The sequence below is a fragment of the Rhipicephalus microplus genome, chromosome X, assembly GCF_043290135.1.
Source record: "Rhipicephalus microplus isolate Deutch F79 chromosome X, USDA_Rmic, whole genome shotgun sequence".
NCBI lineage: Eukaryota > Metazoa > Arthropoda > Arachnida > Ixodida > Ixodidae > Rhipicephalus > Rhipicephalus microplus.
In genome coordinates, this window is record NC_134710.1 from 114,951,246 (window position 1) to 114,971,300 (window position 20,055).

The 20,055-nt window shown below is 44.4% G+C and overlaps 1 protein-coding gene across 1 annotated transcript in view; it reads right to left on the minus strand.

Annotated features, from left to right (window-relative positions):
- LOC142775088 (synaptogenesis protein syg-2-like) overlaps positions 1 to 20,055 on the minus strand; it is a 244,640-nt gene that overhangs the window by 44,917 nt on the left and 179,668 nt on the right. Inside the window, exon 7 of the mRNA XM_075876409.1 lies at positions 12,855 to 13,157. Within this exon, the coding sequence (XP_075732524.1) occupies positions 12,855 to 13,157 (303 nt within the window). The remainder of the gene's footprint in view (positions 1 to 12,854; positions 13,158 to 20,055) is intronic.

Sequence of the window (20,055 nt, forward strand, 5' to 3'; positions counted from 1 at the left end):
TTAGCTACTCAGTTCGATGGATGCTTATCAGTTCGATATCAGTTTGATGGATGCCTCATTAATGCATAATTTGTGTTCTACACCAACCTGAATGCGCCGCAATCTTGTTTGAATTCATATAAAATCCTTCTCTTGACGGTGAACGCCTGTCTTCGAAGACTAACAGCGCCGCATGCAGGAGGGATACATGACAATACAGGTTTAACGCCCCCCCCCCCCCCCAAGCTATTACGCTCATGTCAAGAATAAAGAAAATTGGATACCGCTCCTTGGGTCCATGGCAGAAGTGATAAGGTGACGAAATCTAATAAAGAAACATAACTGGCGCAAATTTCAAATGCGAAAGCATTTTAATGCCAACTGAACGAGATACATCAGTGTGCGTCGACGCGTCATTCTGTCTCAAAGAATGAATCACTATTGAATCGGTGTCTTCGAGCTTAGCAGACTAATACCTTATCTACTAATCTGCCGTGGTGAGTTACTATAATTTCAGAGGAGACTTCAAATAATATGAGTTCTCGTTGCTCGTTCAGGAGCACGTTTAATAGAAACCTGTTCGTACAACTGGACAGTCCAGAGTATGGGCTGTACTCCATTACTTTAACCAGCAAGGATCAATAATTAAGAAATGAATTAGCGTATTTCAATAATGGTGCACATAATTGTGCAAATCAAGCTTTATCTGTTTTCTAGAAGCTGCCACTGCCAACTGGTAGCAGTATGGCGGGTACAATAACCTAACCTTTTGCGCGATAGTGTATTGAAAAAAAAAACAAAAAAGCAAAACAAAAAATGCAGTTAAAAAAACATCGTGCCGTTATAAATACACTATGTGTGTGCGCAAACCTTTCGGGAATATTACTGCAGAGACTCAATGGCTGTTACATTACGATGCTCGGCATGGCATCATGTGTTTGATCCCAATAGCTTTTAGATGTGGGCGCATGGCGAAATGTTTGTGTATCCTCAGACTCTCAGAAGGTGAGAATTATTCTCGAGTCCTCCGCTATGACCTCCCTCATAACATGCTGTGCACTTTCGCTACGTTAAACCACAAAATTGAGTTAATGAAACTATAGTTCCACATTCCGAAACTATCCTGTTGGTTATGAGGGACCAGGAGCATAACGATCGACTCTGGAATAACAACGACCACCTGGGGCCTCCTCAACGGCACCCGAGAATGCAGGGCGAATAAGAAGTTAATCATACCGCCCCCGTCACAATCCTGTTGCCACGACTATATAACGGAACCCTTGATCTCGTGCTCATCACCGTTACGTCACAATGCAACAAAACGGGGCGCTAAAATTTAATTATGCTTTGCCACCATTATAAACACATTTTATGCTCACTGCACGGCTTGACGTGGAGCTCCCAGTAATCTCCAATTTATGTCCGTCTCGGTGGTTCGAACAGTGGCTAGGGTGCTCGACTGCTCATCCGAAGGTTGCGGGTTCAATTCCCACCAAGATTATCGCATTTCGATGGAGGCGAAATGTTGTAGGCCCGCGTACTGTGCGATGTCAGTGCACATTAAAGAATACCAAAAATCCCAATCCTACTGTCTCTTAACGAACACCAAATGTTTGAAATTTCCGGAGCCCTCTACTGCAGCGTGCCTCATAACATCCAATTTACTATCTCCTGCAGGAGTTCATTTCAGTTTGACGCTTTAAAGTTATTAGCTTGATAACCACATCACCCCCAACCATCCTCGGCTGCGTGTCCCACCCATTTGTCTGTTTAGTGGTCATCACTTAAATGCTCTATTCTCTCACGGTGGCTGTTGTGTTTTGTTTTGTTTTCCCTGGCAACCAGAATGCGCCGTTCACTTCAGTTGTCGTTACAAGCTCATTTAATTCAGGCCTTGAGCGAAGCACGACAAAAAAAAAACAAAAAAAGCTGTATCATCAAAAGCCGCGGCACTAAGTTGCGCCGGCGTTCAGAATGGTTGATATCCCGTGCCGGGAACACAAAGCGCCTCCACTCATAATCGGACCGAAAGCGCTGCGCACGTGCCCACATCGTAGCGTTAACGACGAGAATGCAGCGCACCCGAAACCTGCCGGGGCGTCGTCCGAGTTAGGGGACACTCAATAGAAGAGTCATCGCATCCAGGTAAATCCCCTCGAGAATAGCCACGGCGCGTGTGGCACGGTGGCAGCCGCACGCTCCGGTAGACACGGCGGCGCATACGTGCGCGCAGACGTTACTATATCATTGCCAAGGCAAACATAGGAAAAAAAAGAAACAACAGACATCCTTTCGAGTCACTCGAGTGGAAAACAAACAAAACCACCATCGCCGCCCATCGGGCGTTTGTAATTCATAATACTTTTCCCGGCAACGATGGAGCATTTTTCAGGAGCCCTTGAGCCGGGCTTTATCATCTCCCGCTGGCAGATGGGGGTGAGGGGGTGATGGCGCGTGGCTGGCGCCCTCGAGTTGAAGGACAGCGTGGCAGCGATTTGGAGTGGCACATCCGAGAGGACTTTGCTGCGAGTGCTCTCGGCGGTTGGCTCCACTTTTTTTTTTTTTTTTTGCCCTGCTCCCCGTTGTTCGCGCGGCGCTTGCGAATGCGTGATCGGGCTTTCGGCTGTTGTCACACACGGCAGGCTGCGGTGTCAATAAAATGCCTCGGCTTTCGTTCTCGCCAGCCGGACAGCTGCCGCCCGGTCGGCCTTGTCATCTTCGCTTTGCTCCTGCTTTTTTCTTATTCAACGTCAATAGCCACACGGAGTGTCACGGGGGTAACCTATGGCGACTCATGCCATTTTAAGAGAGAAGCTCCTTGCTGAATACATTGACTTCGACAGCCATTTACAGATGGCGTCAATGCTCAGTGATGGCCGCTGGAAAGCTGTATACATTGGAAGTCACGATGCCTTTTAAATTTAAATGCGGCTGAGAAGGAAAAGGGCTCGCATCTGTGTTTCATTTCTTTCGCCCGAATATAGCACGACTATTTGCAGCGAGAGTTGCGAACTCACTGCGGACGCCGTGAGGAGCCGTCTGTTTGGGCTCGCATCTGTGTTTCATTTCTTTCGCCCGAATATAGCACGACTATTTGCAGCGAGAGTTGCGAACTCACTGCGGACGCCGTGAGGAGCCGTCTGTTTGGGCGACGCGTAGATTGCCCTTTACGAACAAATGCATCACCCCGGAGAAACAAAAAAAAGCTCCTCTCTTTTCATAGTTGACACTGTAGAGATGGCGGATCAATGGAAAGCAGCGACTTGGAATCACTGAAAAGCAGCCATTTTATACTATTACAGTTACGGATAGAAGTGTTTGATCAATTCGACTTGATAAGCAGAGATCAGCGTTTCTGCTACACACGTTTTTTTTTCATATATGGTGACGACAGTTCATTGGTCTCACGGCTAGTGTGAACATGAAAAAAAAACGAATGCCATTGGTGATATAGGCATGATGGAAGAGAGTTTAAAAAAGCCTTCTCAACGAGAACTGGGAAGGGAAGGAGGGGGGGGGGAGAGGTGCGCAAAACGAAAACAATTTCACAAACTTCAACATATAGGCTCCAAGGTGCGTCACATGACCTTAAGTTAGAAGAGCACTATCTAGGACGTCTTCAAAGATTTCATACGTCATTTACATGTTCGTTCTCTTTTTAATCCATACACCTTCATATTCCTCCTCATCCACGTTATTCGACTTCTGCTACAGAGCGTTTCACGTAACTTATGACGTAACTCGTCAGCATTTTTGACCCCTCTGTAGCTTCCTTCCTTTACATGTCTCATTGTGTTAACAATGTGAAAAATCGTAGTTTACGCCATGCTTGCTGCCAAATTATTTAGTTTGGTAAACCTTTATCTTCTAGAATTTGCCGCTGTACTTAGAAGTTTGCGGCAGTTTCATTGAAGTAGGAATGCTCAATTCTTCACTTTTTACGTGTTCTAATTCGTTAAATGCATACGCAGTATGCCAGTATCTCAACTCCCAAGTTTTGACGTACAATTGCAAAAACTGTGTGAATGCTACACGAAGCCGGTTTGTATAAAATCACATACATTCCAATTGGGCAGCGCCGTTGGGGTTGTGCGATCGCATTTCTCTCGGCAGCTCATATTACGTGCCCCGCCGCGGTGGTCTAGTGGCTAAGGTACTCGGCTGCTTACCCGCTGGTCGCGGGATCGAATCCCGGCTGCGGCGGCTGCATTTTTGATGGAGGCAAAAAATGATGTAGGCCCGTGTGCTCATACTTGGGTGCACGTTAAAGAACTTCAGGTGATCAAAATTTCCGAAGCCCTCCACTACGGCGTTTCTCATAATCAAATGGTGGTTTTGGGACGTTAAACCCCACAAATTATTATCATATCCCATTACGTGCAATAGTTTACACATTCTTACTCTCTCTCACTTTGTGAGTGAGTTTTAATTTACAGCCAGAGAAGAATTTGTTCTTTGTAGTATCGACAAACGTATACTTCTCAAAAATTAGGTCGACGTAAGTGAGAACCAAGGTGTCCAAAAGTGTCGATGTTTGTATGGAAGTTCACATCTTGACGGTCCCAAAAGTAGCTACGAGAAGTTTTTACCTGTGAGACTAAGGCGTGATTGATCGGACATCCCAGGTTGCCCAAGTCAACTTTTATATTTACTGATATTAGGTGGATAGGAAAAATGCATAACCTGGTGCCTGTCGTTGAAGGTTTGCTGAAACAAATGCGATAACAAATGTTTCACATTTGGGGGCTCTCCGATAGTAAGAATGGAGTGGAAAAAGAGCGTTCATGACGTCAACGCCACCGCCTCTCACTTTCGCCGAATAGCTATCATTATCACTATAAAATAGCCTTGCAGGCAGTTGTCTCGCAGCATGCTCTCCTTTTCGATTTTTTTTTCTTCCGTATTCTCTCTTTCGCAACAGCGCGTTCAGTGGTGGTACGGCATGGAACGCCTTCCGCCGAAAAGTTGCTGTGCCGCAGAAGAGAGACAAGACTGAACGATCATGCAGATTTTGTGTGCCACCCACATGGAGTCATTCCGCGGCCGTCGAAGGAAAGATAACGAAGGGGGACAGCAAGGCGTCTCCTCGATGAACCGTACTTACGGTAATGACATCGTCGGGACGCAATTCGGCATGCCCGATACTGACGTCACAAGCGCGTTTTTTTTAAATTTTGGTATCCCTTTCAAAGGGGCTTGGAATGTACAATTTCTGTACGTATAGCCTGTAGAAGAGCTTCCATTAAAGAAAATTTCTTCACCCAGCTAGATAACTTCGAGGACCTGCTCCAAATTTCCCACTCCCTTCAGCTGCCTATGATAAAGAATATTGAACGTAACCCAGTAGTTTACATGTAGGACTGCACACATTTTGCACTACCCGCAAGCTGTCAATCTGGACACTCGAGTGAGAAGAATAACGTCGCCACTATTGACACAAATGTGTTTATATAAAAATTTGGCGCCGCCAGGAAAGAATCTCTTCCATGGCATACCACCTAACTGGGCGATATTAAAAGAAGGAATTTGCAGGGGATCGGGGGCAGGCATCATGGGTAGTCGTACAGGTGTTACAGTATATGTGAGTCTTGTTGCAGTCACACTAAATAACTGCTTCAATTATTTTATTTGATCAATATCAAAAAAAAAGAACGCCAGATAGGCGCAGAAAGCGCAGCATCACCCCCAAAACGGCCCTATACTTGGGATCTCATGGCAGCTTTCGCTGCAGAAAACTGCCAGGCCTGCACGAAACGCGAAGCACACACACAGCGATAGTTAGAAAAGCGGCCTTTGCGGGCCCTTTTCTGAACGCTTTTGGGAAAACTACTACATGTAGACTTACAGTGCCCACTACACCACAATTTATAATTTTTGCGAAGTAGGGAAATGTTCACAATTTCATTATATTGGTCAGCATTCAGAGTACCGCGTTACCCGCTACACACTTTCGAGCCGTTATATGCACTTTGTCGATTGTGTATAGCTGACGACCACTAAAATTATGTCTGTGCCTTCGTAATGAGTTGGAAAGCGGTCCACTCACTACGTGATTCGCACTGTGAGAAACCTGTAACATGATATATTACACATGGTAACAGAATTCCTCAGTCGAGATGAAGCCCGCATAGGGTCAGTTTGCAACGCCTTTGCAAACACTGCAAGGGCGGCTCTGAGGTGGAATACTGGGCTGCCATGCAGAGGGCCCATGTTCAAATGCCATTTTATTAACCTAGGTAGCTTTTTTTTTACTTATTTTGTTTTTCTTGCTCATTTCACGCGATAGCAATTATGAACTATACGGTGGTGCCGGGCAACCATGGCGCCAAACAAGTAGCTGTGATCTCTTAACAGCTTCCGCTTTAAAAAAATGGTGGCCAGCTGTTTCAGCATAGGGATCAGTGTGAGCCCGACGCCGAAGTGAGATGGTCTTGAAGGGTGCAAATGCGGTAACATTCGCTCAACCGAACTCTGAGTGCTGGTTTAAGATCCCTACACTGTCAAATTTATTAGCAGACTCTCCACTCATGAATTCCATAATTGCTAGAGCAGCATACTTTTCACGAAAATCAGCAACCATTGAGCACATGTTATGTATTACAACTTATTGTATTCTTTTTCAGTTATACTCTTCACATTATTCATTGATTCATTTGGTTTTGTTTTATGTTTGTTTTCCTTTGATATGTATATATTGTATGTGTATGTATGTATGTATGTATGTATATATATATATATATATATATATATATCATTGTTCTGTTGCAAATATGCTTAGTTTATAATTTTGATTATTGCTTATGTTGCCTCTAACAGTGTTTTACCTATATTTGCCCTTAACAGGAGGTCCCGTCCTTTTGTATACTAAACACATGTCACATTCTTGTGCTCGTACCAATAAAAAATCTGAAATGAAATTAAAAAATGGAAGTGAGTACTATGCCTCTGGTGACATGTTTGTTTGTTCATCAATGTTTTTGGGCAACCATCCACATTTCTCCATTTTTTTTCAGCGTAACGCCAGAGAAATGCAGCATCCCAGTTGCTATACAAACTCTAACCTCTCCATAGCAAGCCCTTCAGGACAGAACAGAGGCGACGTCTAGATCTCCCAGGTGCAATTACAAAAAATACATTCTTCGCTGAATAATAAATCTCGCTCCCTGGGCGCCCTCTAAGATAGGGCTTTCTGAGAAGCAACAACATTGTGGAGTGTTTCTGACCTACACAGACCTTGCGTGTAACCTTGAATATTTTATAGCATCAATGAAAGAGTAGCATGTATCATGATAAAACTAAATAGTAGATAGGGGAGTAATGAGGGTGAACAGTGGAAGCGCCTCAGACGGGCTGGCCGACGTTTCAATAGAAGGACCTATTTTTGTCAAAGGCTTTGTCAAAGATAGTTCCTGTTGAAACGTCGGTCAGCAAGTCTGAGCCACTTTCACTGTTGACCCTTATTACCCCATTACGTATTTCCATCTGTCGGCTCCCCTCTTGATTTTAAATAGTAGATACAACCTAAAACAGCGCAAGGATAACATACAAGAATGACACATAAGTCGAGTAGTTCGATGAGAAGGTTGTATTTCGAGAAAGCTTTTTCGCTCTAATTCCAAGAACACCTGCTTGCCACGCAAACGACCCGGGTTCAATCCCCACTCAGACTGAGAACTTGTTATTTCATTGCATTGCGCTCAATTTTTCAGTAACGCGCAAAATCATGACTTTTCGCTCAGCACCAACGATGCTGACATGGCTGCCGACAACAGAATTTCAGCGAAACAAGCTCTTTTAACACTGTCACCTTAAAAAAAATCACCATAGAATGGCTTCAAACGAGGCAGTGATTCCTAAAGAATTACAGGAAATTTATTATTGTCCCTAAAGCAGTGTATAGTATATTCTGAGCACTGAAATATATGAAGCATAAGCTCGGAGAATAACAATGAAGTTCGAGGAGATAGTAAGAAAGAAACAAACAGCGTGTGACGCCACAAAAATGACACGCAATATTAACAAATTAGGGTGTACCAGAAACAAGGGGTAGACGACATCAGCCTGTCAGCTGAATGGTCAGGCATCCCCTCACCAGCGCTTCCGGATGACCATAAATAAATTCACATACACCTCATTTATGAAGGAACGTAGGAAGCGTAACTCGAGACACATGGAGCAAACGGTGGCTGTGAAGTGAATATTACCGGCATTTGTTTTTGAAAGCCAAGCAATGTTATGTTTTAGGGGCGAAGCTCCTTATGGCGTGGCTTGTGCATCCCTCGTAGTACGTAACCACCAGTGGCACATACCCGAAATAGGTATAACATTTGACCTCTAAGGTGGTGCCGGTGAGAGATTTCTTCTGTGCGTTGTTTAACAATAAAAAATAGTGCTCAATGTACATGCCAATGGCTGCTAATGGAGAATGAGAGACAGGAGCATTCGGCTTTTAGTCAACGCGCACGCTGCGATCCCCATTTGCAGCCATTGGCATGTATACATTGAGCACTATTGGACACGAAAGGATTGCTACATTATACTCCCTGGGTGTAACCTCCTTAGTTTTAGAAAGGTTTAGCGAGCGTTGAGCCGCAGGGCCATGAATACAATGAACTAGTATATACCATGAATGAATTCGAGGTGGTTAAAGGGGAGAAGCAGATACGAAGTGCAAGCCGTAAAAAATTAAAAGCTGAACCCTCCTGTCTCTCATTTCACATTAGCAGCCACTGGCATGTACATTGAGCACTATCTGACAGGAAAAGGTTGCTACGTTACACTCGCTGGGCGTAACCTCCTTGGTTTTAGAAAGGTTTAGCGAGCATTGGGCCGCAGTGCCATGAATACAGTGAACTAGTATATACCATGAACTCAAGGTGGTTGAAGGTGGGAAGTAGACCCGAAGTGCAAGCCCTAAGAAAGTGTGCGTGTGCCACTTCTCGTTTAGTCCTTGGAATGTCCACTGAATGGCGGTGCTTCTATATGGGGAATATATGATAAAAAGATGCGAGATGGTGGGACTTGGAGTGTTGAATAGATGGACGAACGGACACACAGACAGATGCATGGATGGACGCATGAACGGACGCAGGGGCGGATGCATGAACGAACGCAGGGACGGGCGCACGAACCGACGCATGGACGGTCACACAGACGGACGAATGCTTCGCCCCATTCTCCATCATTCACTCCGTGGATATGCTGCCATTTTTTTCTGTCTCGTTTCCCATTATCTCTAATTCAGCAGGAACACTTAATGAGGGATAGTTTTATTATTTCTTTCTTTTGTTCTTCTCTGCCTGCCCTAGCGTCGCATAACGCTATTGCACCTCAACGTTTTCGTTCATAAAGAGTGTGCGTTTCACTTTTACGCGAGGAGAACATTAATTAGTCGTGTGCAAATTTTCTTCGTCTGAGTTAGTCATAAACGGAAATATAAACTTCAGAAACGTAGTCCACTCGATATTGTGCACGTTGGTCCCGAGGGCAGCGGGGCACCAATAAGGCAGGAAAATTAAATTACTACGCCAGGAGCAAACCACTTCATTTGATGAAGACTAAACCAATGGTCCCTTTTCAGGGAAGATTCACGTGCTATCTCCGTTGATTTTGCCTGCATATGCCTACGCAATTAGGTGTTCAATATTCCCACTTAAAGGCTGTAAAATCATGGGGAAGTCTAAACAAAAATTAAAAACGTAATGACGCCCCTGTCTTCATGGGAAGTGATACCTTGCTGTGAACAATGCACAGAGCCATATCCGTTCAACTCCGCTTTGCGCATGTAAAGTATGGTTTATTCTAAAAGCCGGAATCGCGAAGTACCGCTGACGTGGACTTGCACTCAGTCATAAAGTTTACCTTTTCCACATATGCAGCAAACAGAACTGATTTGATATGTGGGGTTTAACGTCCCGAAACCACCATATGATTATTAGAGACGCCATAGTGGAGGGCTCCGGAAATTTAGACCACCTGGGGTTCTTTAATGTGCACCCAAATCTGAGCACACGGGCCTACAACATTTCCGCCTGCAGCAAACAGAACTCACGAGGATGGAAAAGGAAATAATAAACATTGACAAACATTCAGTGCCCCATACAACAACATCAGAAAAGCTTATCTAAGTAGAGGGACCGAATTCAGAAACCTACTCTTGCGTGTGTGCCCCAATCGGCTAACAAATGATACGCTAAGGATGAGAATTGCTAAACTGATAGACTTTTCTCTTTAAAAAACTCTATGGTAAAACGTTTTTATGAATATGGACACTGTTGAAAAGCTACGCAGTAGCTATGACCTTCTGTTGAATAATGAAGACCTAGCAAACAGAAAAACAAGTTTTACTCATCAAAAGTATAGAGCTCATTAGACCATATCAGATCAACGCCAAGTTTTGGGTAGACATTCACAATAATTTCTCGATATGCACAAAAAACTATAACTTGGGTCGCGAAGATTGCTCGCAAGAGGAGCTAATTTTCATGCTGTGCATAAACGCACGTTATTCTCAAAACCAACTGGCCAGTGCTAAAAATGCACTCACGGGCACAAATCTTCATAACATCGGCGCATGCTGTGTAAGTATAGAGTTACCTATGCAGGACATGAAAAGCTATCCAGAATCTCAGCTGTCCTCTGTTTCTCTAAAATACAGGTATACCCACGAGAAAAGTAACTCTGAGAAGGCCTAATAATTGTGATCTTATATGCTTACCACAATGACTTCAAAAATGCTATATATTCTGTTACGTATAAGTGATTTCGTAGGCGCCTCAATGACGCCACTTTACCACTACGAGGATGAATGGTCCTGCTGCCTCTACGAGTTTCCTCACTGTACTGTCCCCATGTTACAAGAGCTGTACAAACACGCTGTGTTTACCCACATGCGTCAGATTCGATCAGAAATCATTCTTCATTTCTTTGAACCACTGCTGGAGGAGTATTCTAACAAAAACACGACATATTTTTTGCACCTGTTTTGCTACATGCTGCCAAACTTTTGTACAGCTGCAGGTATATATATGTATATATATATATATATTTATATATATATATATATATATATATATATATATATCGGACAAAGATGGGAGTTAAGGACGCGGCATTTTCCCACTTTTTTCTCATCGTGAATACGCATTCATTGAAAGATAAATATTGAAGCCGACTGGCGTAAACTTGTAGTATACATAGACTGATAAACGCTTCCAAAGAAGATGACTCGTATTAAAATAGTGCCAGAACTGAGCAGCCAACGCGCTGCACCAGCGACACGAATGCCCCCTTAAGAGGTAGTGACGCAAGTGGGAGGTGCTAGGAGATATTTCTTGCAGATTCTTGTAAAATGAGTTCAGCTGCGCAGGCTTTAAGCGAGAGTGACGCTGGGCGGCCTGCTTCGTTTCTATTCCTTTCTGTGTTCGCGTGCTTTCTTCAATTTCGCTTGGGCTTTCTATATTTCTCACTTGCATATCTTCTCTCACTATCTCTCTCTTTCTTTTTTTTTGTTTCTATCTGCATCTTTCTATCTTGTTATATCTTTTCAATATCTTTTTTTGGTGGATGTTTTTATTTCTCTGTCTTTCTGCATCTTCATTTTCCTCATTTCTCTGTCTCTCCCTTCTTTTCTCTTTCTCGGTTCTCGTTTTCTCGCCCACCGAGTTTTCAGACAGCATTAGTTTAGCGGGCTGGGCTCACCGGAAAGGCGGGATAGAAATGCACTTGCGCAATGCGCTAAAGAACACTTGGCGTGCACGTAGTTTTTTTTTTTTAGATTTAGCGTTAAAGCTTTTGCGGGGTTAACCCTGTGTATACCTATAGTGTACGTGAAACATGGTGGAATTTCTGCACCCGCTTCGAACTGAATTTCGCATTGATATGAACGGATCCTCTTTCATGGCAAAGGAATATGTAAAATGGCTTCGCCAGCCTCAACGACCAAGTGTTACGGATAATTCAAAGTGCTTTCTGAGATCACTTTCTATTTCGAACCTTCCTGTGTGGAGTAGAATGTATGAATAAACAAACCTGCAAAATAAAAAAAACGCTTTCCGTGCGTAATTCACATTACTTTTATTCTTAGTAAAGAAAGTAGCAATATTATTGTTTAGTCGGTTAAACTGGTGAGCACTCTTAGTGTTGTTTTTTTCACTTATTATAGTGCATTTACCCTCTCCTAGGTGACGCCATCATCACAGCTTGGGTACGCAAACGTTATCCCACTGAACTAAAACACGATGTCCACAAAAAACGTTTTAGGAATGGTAATGGTATTCTCTTAACACGCGTTATCACGCTAAACTGTAACTACCTATTGCACGTCAAGCTGACGAATACGCGCACGTGTTCTGGGAGCGAAACAGAATATGAAGAAGAGGACGAGGAGAGCACGTTCCAGCCGAGTTGATGCGCTATTAGTGACTGATGATGGTTTTTGTACACGACCAGCGCTGTTTGTCATCGCAAAAAGGTTTGATTTCATTTTATTTATTTATTATTTCCTCTTGTATGCTTCTTATGTCCCGTGCCCCTTCTTTGGTTCTACCCTTCCCCTTCGATCAAGCGGAGTGTTCTTTTAAACTCACACATGCTGTATACTCGATAGTAGTGCTTTCCCAATTCCTATAGCGCATAGTCGCCCGATGTTTTTTTTTTTTTTGTCAATGACGGATGGACTAATGCTCACCGAATAGAAAGCAGAGCAGTGCAGTTACCGCAGCAAACTATCGTACCATATAGGGTATTAGTGTAGGCCAATGTTGAGTAAAAATGATTACTACGCGCCAATGTCGCTTGATTTCGGTCAGTTAGGCCAACAATGCTGTCACACACGAAAGAAGGCCTAGCGGTGGAAGAGCTCATAGTGCACTCACTGGCTTGCACGATGTGAAAGACGCACGGTCGCCGCTGGTGGCCGGCGCTGTTGTTGGCGCGGCAGAACAGCGTCCCGAAGTCGGCCTCCGTGAGCGGCATGTAGCGCATGACGCTCGACAGCGTGGCATGGTCGCCACTGAAGCCCGAATGAATCGCCCGACTTCCACCTTCGCCACCGCCGTCGAAGCTCCACTGGAAGGACACCAGTTCCGGATGGGCTAGGACCTCGCACACTACTTGCACCTCGTCGCCGCGTGAGCCCACGTACACCACCGCCGAGTCCTGCTTGCACACCGGAGCATCTGCAGTTCAGGGCAGGCAAAAAAAATGTTAGCATTGCCATTTTCTGGGCGTGCTAACGTAAATGGAACTCGCAAACATATTCACCGCTAACAAACAACGACGTTGAACAAGGACATTGAATGCATGACTGCATGAATATTACACGTGCAGCATGATTAACATCGGCGCTTTTCTTTCTACCCGGCTAAGGCTTAGTCCCAAAACGTCTAGTGTCATGCTCTTCATGTTAGCTACACTTCTGCGAGAATGTACAGGACTAAATGAACAAAAATTAGCACAAGTGAACTGTGGCCGGAATGGCCAAATTGCAACACGTGGCGCTGCGATTTTTCTAAGCGCGCCGATAGCGAGATAGACAAGCACACTCCGCTTTCCGAAGTAGGAGCGGCAGGCGAACAACCGTGAAGCAGCCCATCTTGCTCGGGGCTCATCGGAAAGGCCACATCTTAAAGAAACGCTTAGTCATTGCTTATCGCTATACATAGGGCTATGCCCGATATGATATTTTGGGGTTTTTTTCGCTGAAGTTGCGAGGAGCTGTATCTTATCGCAGTTGAACAGAAAAGGCCGCTCGTTCGATGTCTTCCACCGGCCATTCCTGCTTTGGAAAAAGGAATGTGCATAGAGTAACATAAAAATTACAAGAGTGGTCACTCTGGTCAAAAGCGGCGGTGCTATGCAGTTTCACGTCGGCTATAGGATGGGAACACATACCTGACTGCTTTAAGGAAACACGCGTACTAGTTATTTACTACAGTACCTATTCAAGTGCAATAAACGTATACGTGTTTTTGCGACTGTGGTTGTGGCCTGAATCTGTCTTTATCGTCTGTGATTGTACGGTGTGATATCGTCGGTCTGGGATCTGGCATAAATCGGATGCGAAAGAAGTGCACATGGCGTTGACGTGACAGCGTTGTCGTCACGCTCCATGTTCATAAGCATTTCAAGCAACGAAGAAGTACGGACAGCAGCAGGGAGATGCCATATAAGATGTGGGATAACATGTCCGGCGTGCATCGTGGTCTTCACTTGTTTCGTCTGCCTCTCAGTCTGGTGCTGCTAGGAATGAACAGCATGAATACTATGTTAAGTGCGTATTGCATTTGTCATTGAAGCTTTAACCGAACGTTTCTGGCATTGTGCTGTTCACTTCGCGTACTGTTTTTTTGGATTGCTTCACACGAAAGAAAATTGTTTGGAATGCTCCGCAGCACGCTTGCGAGAAAATTATTTCTTGGCTCAAGAAATTGAGTCACCGCTCGCGTTGAGGTTTTTTTTGTTCTGGTTCATGTATTTGAGTTTAGTGCGTGCGTGAGATTTTGTTAAAACTGCATTATGCTTTGTGTAGTTATCTGTGGTGTTCACAAATTGCACAAAGCTTTGACGAGCGCAATAAAAGAGAAATGGCAAATGTAGTAAAAGTATTTGTTAGCAAAAGCTAGGACGTAATCTTCCGAATAAACACTCCTGCCTCATTAACAGCTTGAATGGCACATAAAATTGCTTTGTTTCTGCTGCGGCAACTGCTTGCAACTGTTTTTCGCGAAAGAGCGATGTAGAGTGTGTAGGAGAAAATTAGTGTGAAGATAGAAAACAAAACATAGGCAAATTTTTTTAAATTTTTTTTTGTTCATGCCGGGGTCAAGTGCTGCGGCAACTACTGCCGTGTCGCGTTGTGCACTGTACGTGTAGTTGTGTGCGTTTATAGGGTTTTTGCTGTTCGACGGCTCGACACACAAAATAATAGTGCACGCATTCATTTTCCCCCTCCTATGAACAGGAGGTGGTGCCGCTTAATGTAGGGAACAATAATTTTGTCGAAAGCAGTAAGTAATTAATTTAGGCATACAGTAGCGCTTCTTAGCCGTGGGCCATACCATGCCTAAAAGATCTGGTGCTGAAAATAAGTTCAAGTCAGAGGATGTATTATTCAGCATCTTTCCTGCTTACTTGCTATCGACTCAAGCACGACTCGATGAAGGCAGTGCATGCATACAGATAGAAAGAAATGCGAAACCCGTGCTATGATGATGTCATAAATGTTGTTCAATAAAATTGGCTCGCATGAGGTACTGCGGATACAAAAGCGTTTCCATCAGGGCGAAAAAATGCTGCATTAGCTACAGTACACGGAAACATGTGACAGCTTCCACGCATTGTGAGAATCGATTTAACACAATGCAGCCAGCGAGTATAGTGACCTACACCGCATTATTTCTATTTGAGCCAAGCGCTACGAAATGTTTCGACACGTATTTCCAAGTGAAAGTTGTTATGAGATCACAACAAGGGTTGCGTGTGCCTTATAGTTGCCAGCCGCCACCGGTGTCAGTAAGCACTATCTGGCGAAATAAGAGAAAAACTTCAAGGTAATCACCATCACAAATGACACAATGGGATTCGGACGCGGGGCCCCTTCGTGCCAATGAAGTGTAATACCAGTAAGCCACCTCACTCCTTGAAACAACGTCGCAAACTGTCCCTAATGGCAGGCTTGATGTCGGGAAAGGAAGCGCGTTGGCATGAGTAATAAATTCTTTTAGAACAGCCAAGGAACAACCAGGTGTTAAACAATGCGAACTGCAAACCGATGCGTCATTGAATGCTCCAAGCCATACTTAAAAATTACACTGATATTTTTCTAGACATAATTATTCATTGTCATCACCCATAGCATCAGAAAAGTGCATGAAATTCTTTGCAATCGCGTAGCGGGTACGATGGCACTGTTCTCTGAAGAATGGCGAAGAATGGCACATTGAATGCCTCCACACTACACGGAAATTATGTTGATTTATGATGTAGTGGGCATCCTGCAAGTGCGCTTGTAGCAGTTGCCTGAAGAGGGCTAAAAAAAGCTCTGAAACGCCGTTCTTCTAGCTTTCGCTTTGACTGAACTGCATGTTGCACGCAGGCCTTACTGTTTTTTATGCGAATTGAGTCAATGTGCGTTACATAGATAGATAGATAGATAGATAGATAGATAGATAGATAGATAGATAGATAGATAGATAGATAGATAGATAGATAGATAGACAGACAGACAGAATGACAGACAGAAACATAGATAGATAGATAGATAGATAGATAGATAGATAGATAGATAGATAGATAGATAGATAGATAGATAGATAGATAGATAGATAGATAGATAGATAGATAGACAGAATGACAGACAGGCAGACAGAATGACAGACAGACACATAGATAGATAGATAGATAGATAGATAGATAGATAGATAGATAGATAGATAGATAGATAGATATATAGATAGATAGATAGATAGATAGATAGATAGATAGATAGATAGATAGATAGATAGATAGATAGATAGACCGGCAGACAGACAGAATGACAGACAGACCGACAGACAGACAGAATGACAGACAGACAGACACATAGATAGATAGAGAGATAGATAGATAGATAGATAGATAGATAGATGATAGATGATAGATAGTTAGATAGACAGACAGATAGATAGATAGATAGATAGATAGATAGATAGATAGATAGATAGATCTAAAGTGGATTAGGTTCGCTAAGAATCACTACAAATTTAAAACGTATGTTCGTACGTGAAGTGCTTGGCATGCACCTGTGTGTGCGGGCGCATACACCAGGGATAGTGTTCTGCAATTTATGTGATCCTTGATCTGACAGCGCGAAATCTGGTATGCGTTGCGTGAGCATCACGTACGAAGAAAAGTTGGGATATACGAGAGCTTCAAGGCATCATGCGACCTGATTGGAAAGACGCCAGCTGCTCTTTGCAGTATACAATTACAGATATCTCATTATTCTCACTTGGCACATGCGGTCACATAATCTAAGCAGAAAACATGCATGAATCGCACTTTTTCCGAGTTGGAAATCAGAAAAAAAAGAAGGCTAAGTAATGAGTAGATGCACAATCGGCAATGTATCTCGATGAACAGATGCATTCCGGTAGGTGCCTCCCGCGGTGCCAATATCCGTGTGCAAAGTGTTAACTGCAAGAGGCTTCTCACGCACAGATTTGGATAGGCGTGGACTGTTTTTAGGGAAGATACAAATGATGGTAGCATGTTGTAAATTGAAGTAAGGATGTAGCGATTGAATCAATGTCTCGTTGATACCTTGCTCTACTCGCTTCAATGCAGCCGCTAGCCAAGCTAATAAGGATGCCCATAACGAAAATTTTGAAAAATGAACAACGAGTCTGAGAGCACGGGAGAAAGCGAGAAATCAAGCCGAAAATTTTCTTTTTCTTGGTCTTTCGTTATACCTGAGCTGTGTTCGCACTGACGCCCTTGAAATCTGCAGTAAGCTAACTAGGGATAGAAACCAATGAAAGAACGTGAGTTCAAAATGGATATTTTACTAAACAATCCAACTAATTTGTGATGTACCGTAGCAGGCATTACCTTGGTTAGTTTCAGTAGGAATGAAGCTTACGCCAATTGGTGATAATAACGAGGCTCTGCGAGGCTCTCGCGTATAGTTAGTTGCACCGATAATAAAAGCAGATTGTTGAGAACCGGCGCTCTTGCAGGGCTCGTTTCCCACTCGATACGAAAGGTCTCGCTGATATTTTCAACCGTGTCATTACCGGTGTATGCACGTGAGAGTAAGTTTGCTGCGACAAGATCCCACGAAAAGGAGAGCGCTGGCTGTGAGCATTAACGCGCAGGCAGCAACGACAGCAACGCATAATGGAGGGGAGACCATCAGCAACAACAACAATGACCACGTGCGACGACAGGAGAGGGGCCATACGGTGCAGAGTGGGCTACAGGCCAGAAAGGCTGAGCGCTGGCTAAAAGGGGAACAAAAAAAAAAGGGAGACTAAAAAGAGCGAACCCGGGATGAAAGAGAGTCCGCTCCCTACGAGTGAGCCGCCACTCGTTGAGATTAATGAAAGCATATCGTCGGAGCCATCGATTGACGAACCTCTGCTGCGCTTCGCGAGCAGGCGCCGTCGCCGAGGACCGATTGGACATCGTCCCCCCCTGGCTTATTGGGTCTGCTTTATTTGCTAACGAGCCGATGAAAGACAAAGGCAGACGGCCGACTGTAGGGGGCAAAAAAAAACAAAAAAAAGAAAGCCAGAGATAGCCGGGGCCAGTGCCTCCGCGGCCGGCCGCCGAGTGTGTGACCTCGTGGTCGTCTATTTGTTCCGCCCAGCGAGCGAGACAAGGGGCTCCTGTGGTTTCTGGTTATGTTTCCACGGCACCCCTCTCACCCCATCCCGCACAACGCCACCACCCACCAAACCCAAGAAGGAAGAAAAAAAGTGTTTGCTTTCATCTCGTGCACAACTCTTTATGCAGGAGAGAAAAGGACCGGTGAGAAAGAGAAACAAACATGGCCCACCGCTGAGCTTACATCAACGATATAGACGCAGACGTTTAGGAATCAACAGCAGGAAAAGAACAAAAGACAAAGAGAAATGCAAAGAGCCACGCGAGCACGGGTGCCTGATACGGCATCGACATAGCTGCACCTGGGAAATCAATATTACAGAGGCATATCCACGGGGAATATTTCGATCACGTCGTGCTGTTAAAAAGGCACGGTAGAACACATACGCAAATGACAACGCCGTAACCGCTAAGGGTGCGAAAGGGTGGTCCTCCCGAAAATAAAATAAAAAATGCACTAGTAAAAGCCCCACGCTGGAGAGTGGAACTAGCGAAAGACACAGATGTCGAAGAAACAGAAAACTCGCTCGCTAGCACACTAAACACACACACAGCGCAGCAGCGAGAGCAGACGGAGGAGTGCGCCAGCGACAGGACGAGGCGAGAGGAGGAGTGGGGTGACAGTGAACGAGCAAATAAACATAGGGATGGAAGGGGGTAAAATAAAAAAGGGAGAAATAAGATCAGCGGCTCGGTTCACGCGAGCCGGATGGGGCGCTGAAACTGCGGAAAAACTTTGCCACGCAAAAGTGCGCGAAAAGAGGAAAAATGGACCGGGTGGCGGAGCCAGAGAGAGCACGTGTCGTGCCCGGACGCTGGCAGAAAGCAAATGGTAGACGCGAGCGAAACGCAGATGCCGCAACGACACCTGAACCAGAGTGGGCACCAAGACCGCGGCTCGAGGGAGTCTCCGCCGCGGCGAGAAAAAGTGGAACAGAATACGCACCGGTGGGTGCGACTGCGAGGAAGAGCGAGTAAGCAAGTATAAAACGAGATGATTTCACCGAGCTATTTTTTTTCTTTTTTTTCAATACGAGGATACTTACTTGAGTGTTTCTTTTTATGTACGCCTTCCTTTTATTCAGTGTATTTATTTTTTGAAGAGTAGCTGCTATACAATGCAGTAGCTGGGATACAATTGGACAGAACGCGATGTCTCGAAAGAGGCGGACCAAAGACTGACTGCCTGCTGAGCTAAAAGAACGCCCGACGGGGTTTATATTCCTGGCTTCTGCAAGAAAATAGACTACTAAACCGGTCACCGTTTACGCGTGTGCGAGGTCTATTTCATGAAGGTTCATGTGGTGCCTGAGATGTACCAGTACTTGCGTCAGGAGCATCGATTCCGACATATTTACCGTTCTAAGAACACTACAGGAATAGTCACGGTACGCCATGTATTAAAAGAGGAATTTTATGGTTTGTTTAAAGTTGTAATACGAAGTTTATCATTGATCACTCAAAGTGCATATTTCTTCGGGATGCTATATTACGTACTTAAAAAAACGCCAAGCCTGCGCGGAAGGCGCAGCACTGTCACAACAAAAGCTAGAATAGAGGCCTTTCAGAGCCTTTTCTAAACAATCATAGGGTAACTAGTGCAAGCACACTTGCTTGATACCCACTAGGCCATTATTATTAAATTTATTTGGGTAGTAGGCGGTCAATCGCCATGCTATTTTTCGTCGTTCTTCTGAGAAGCGTGGTATC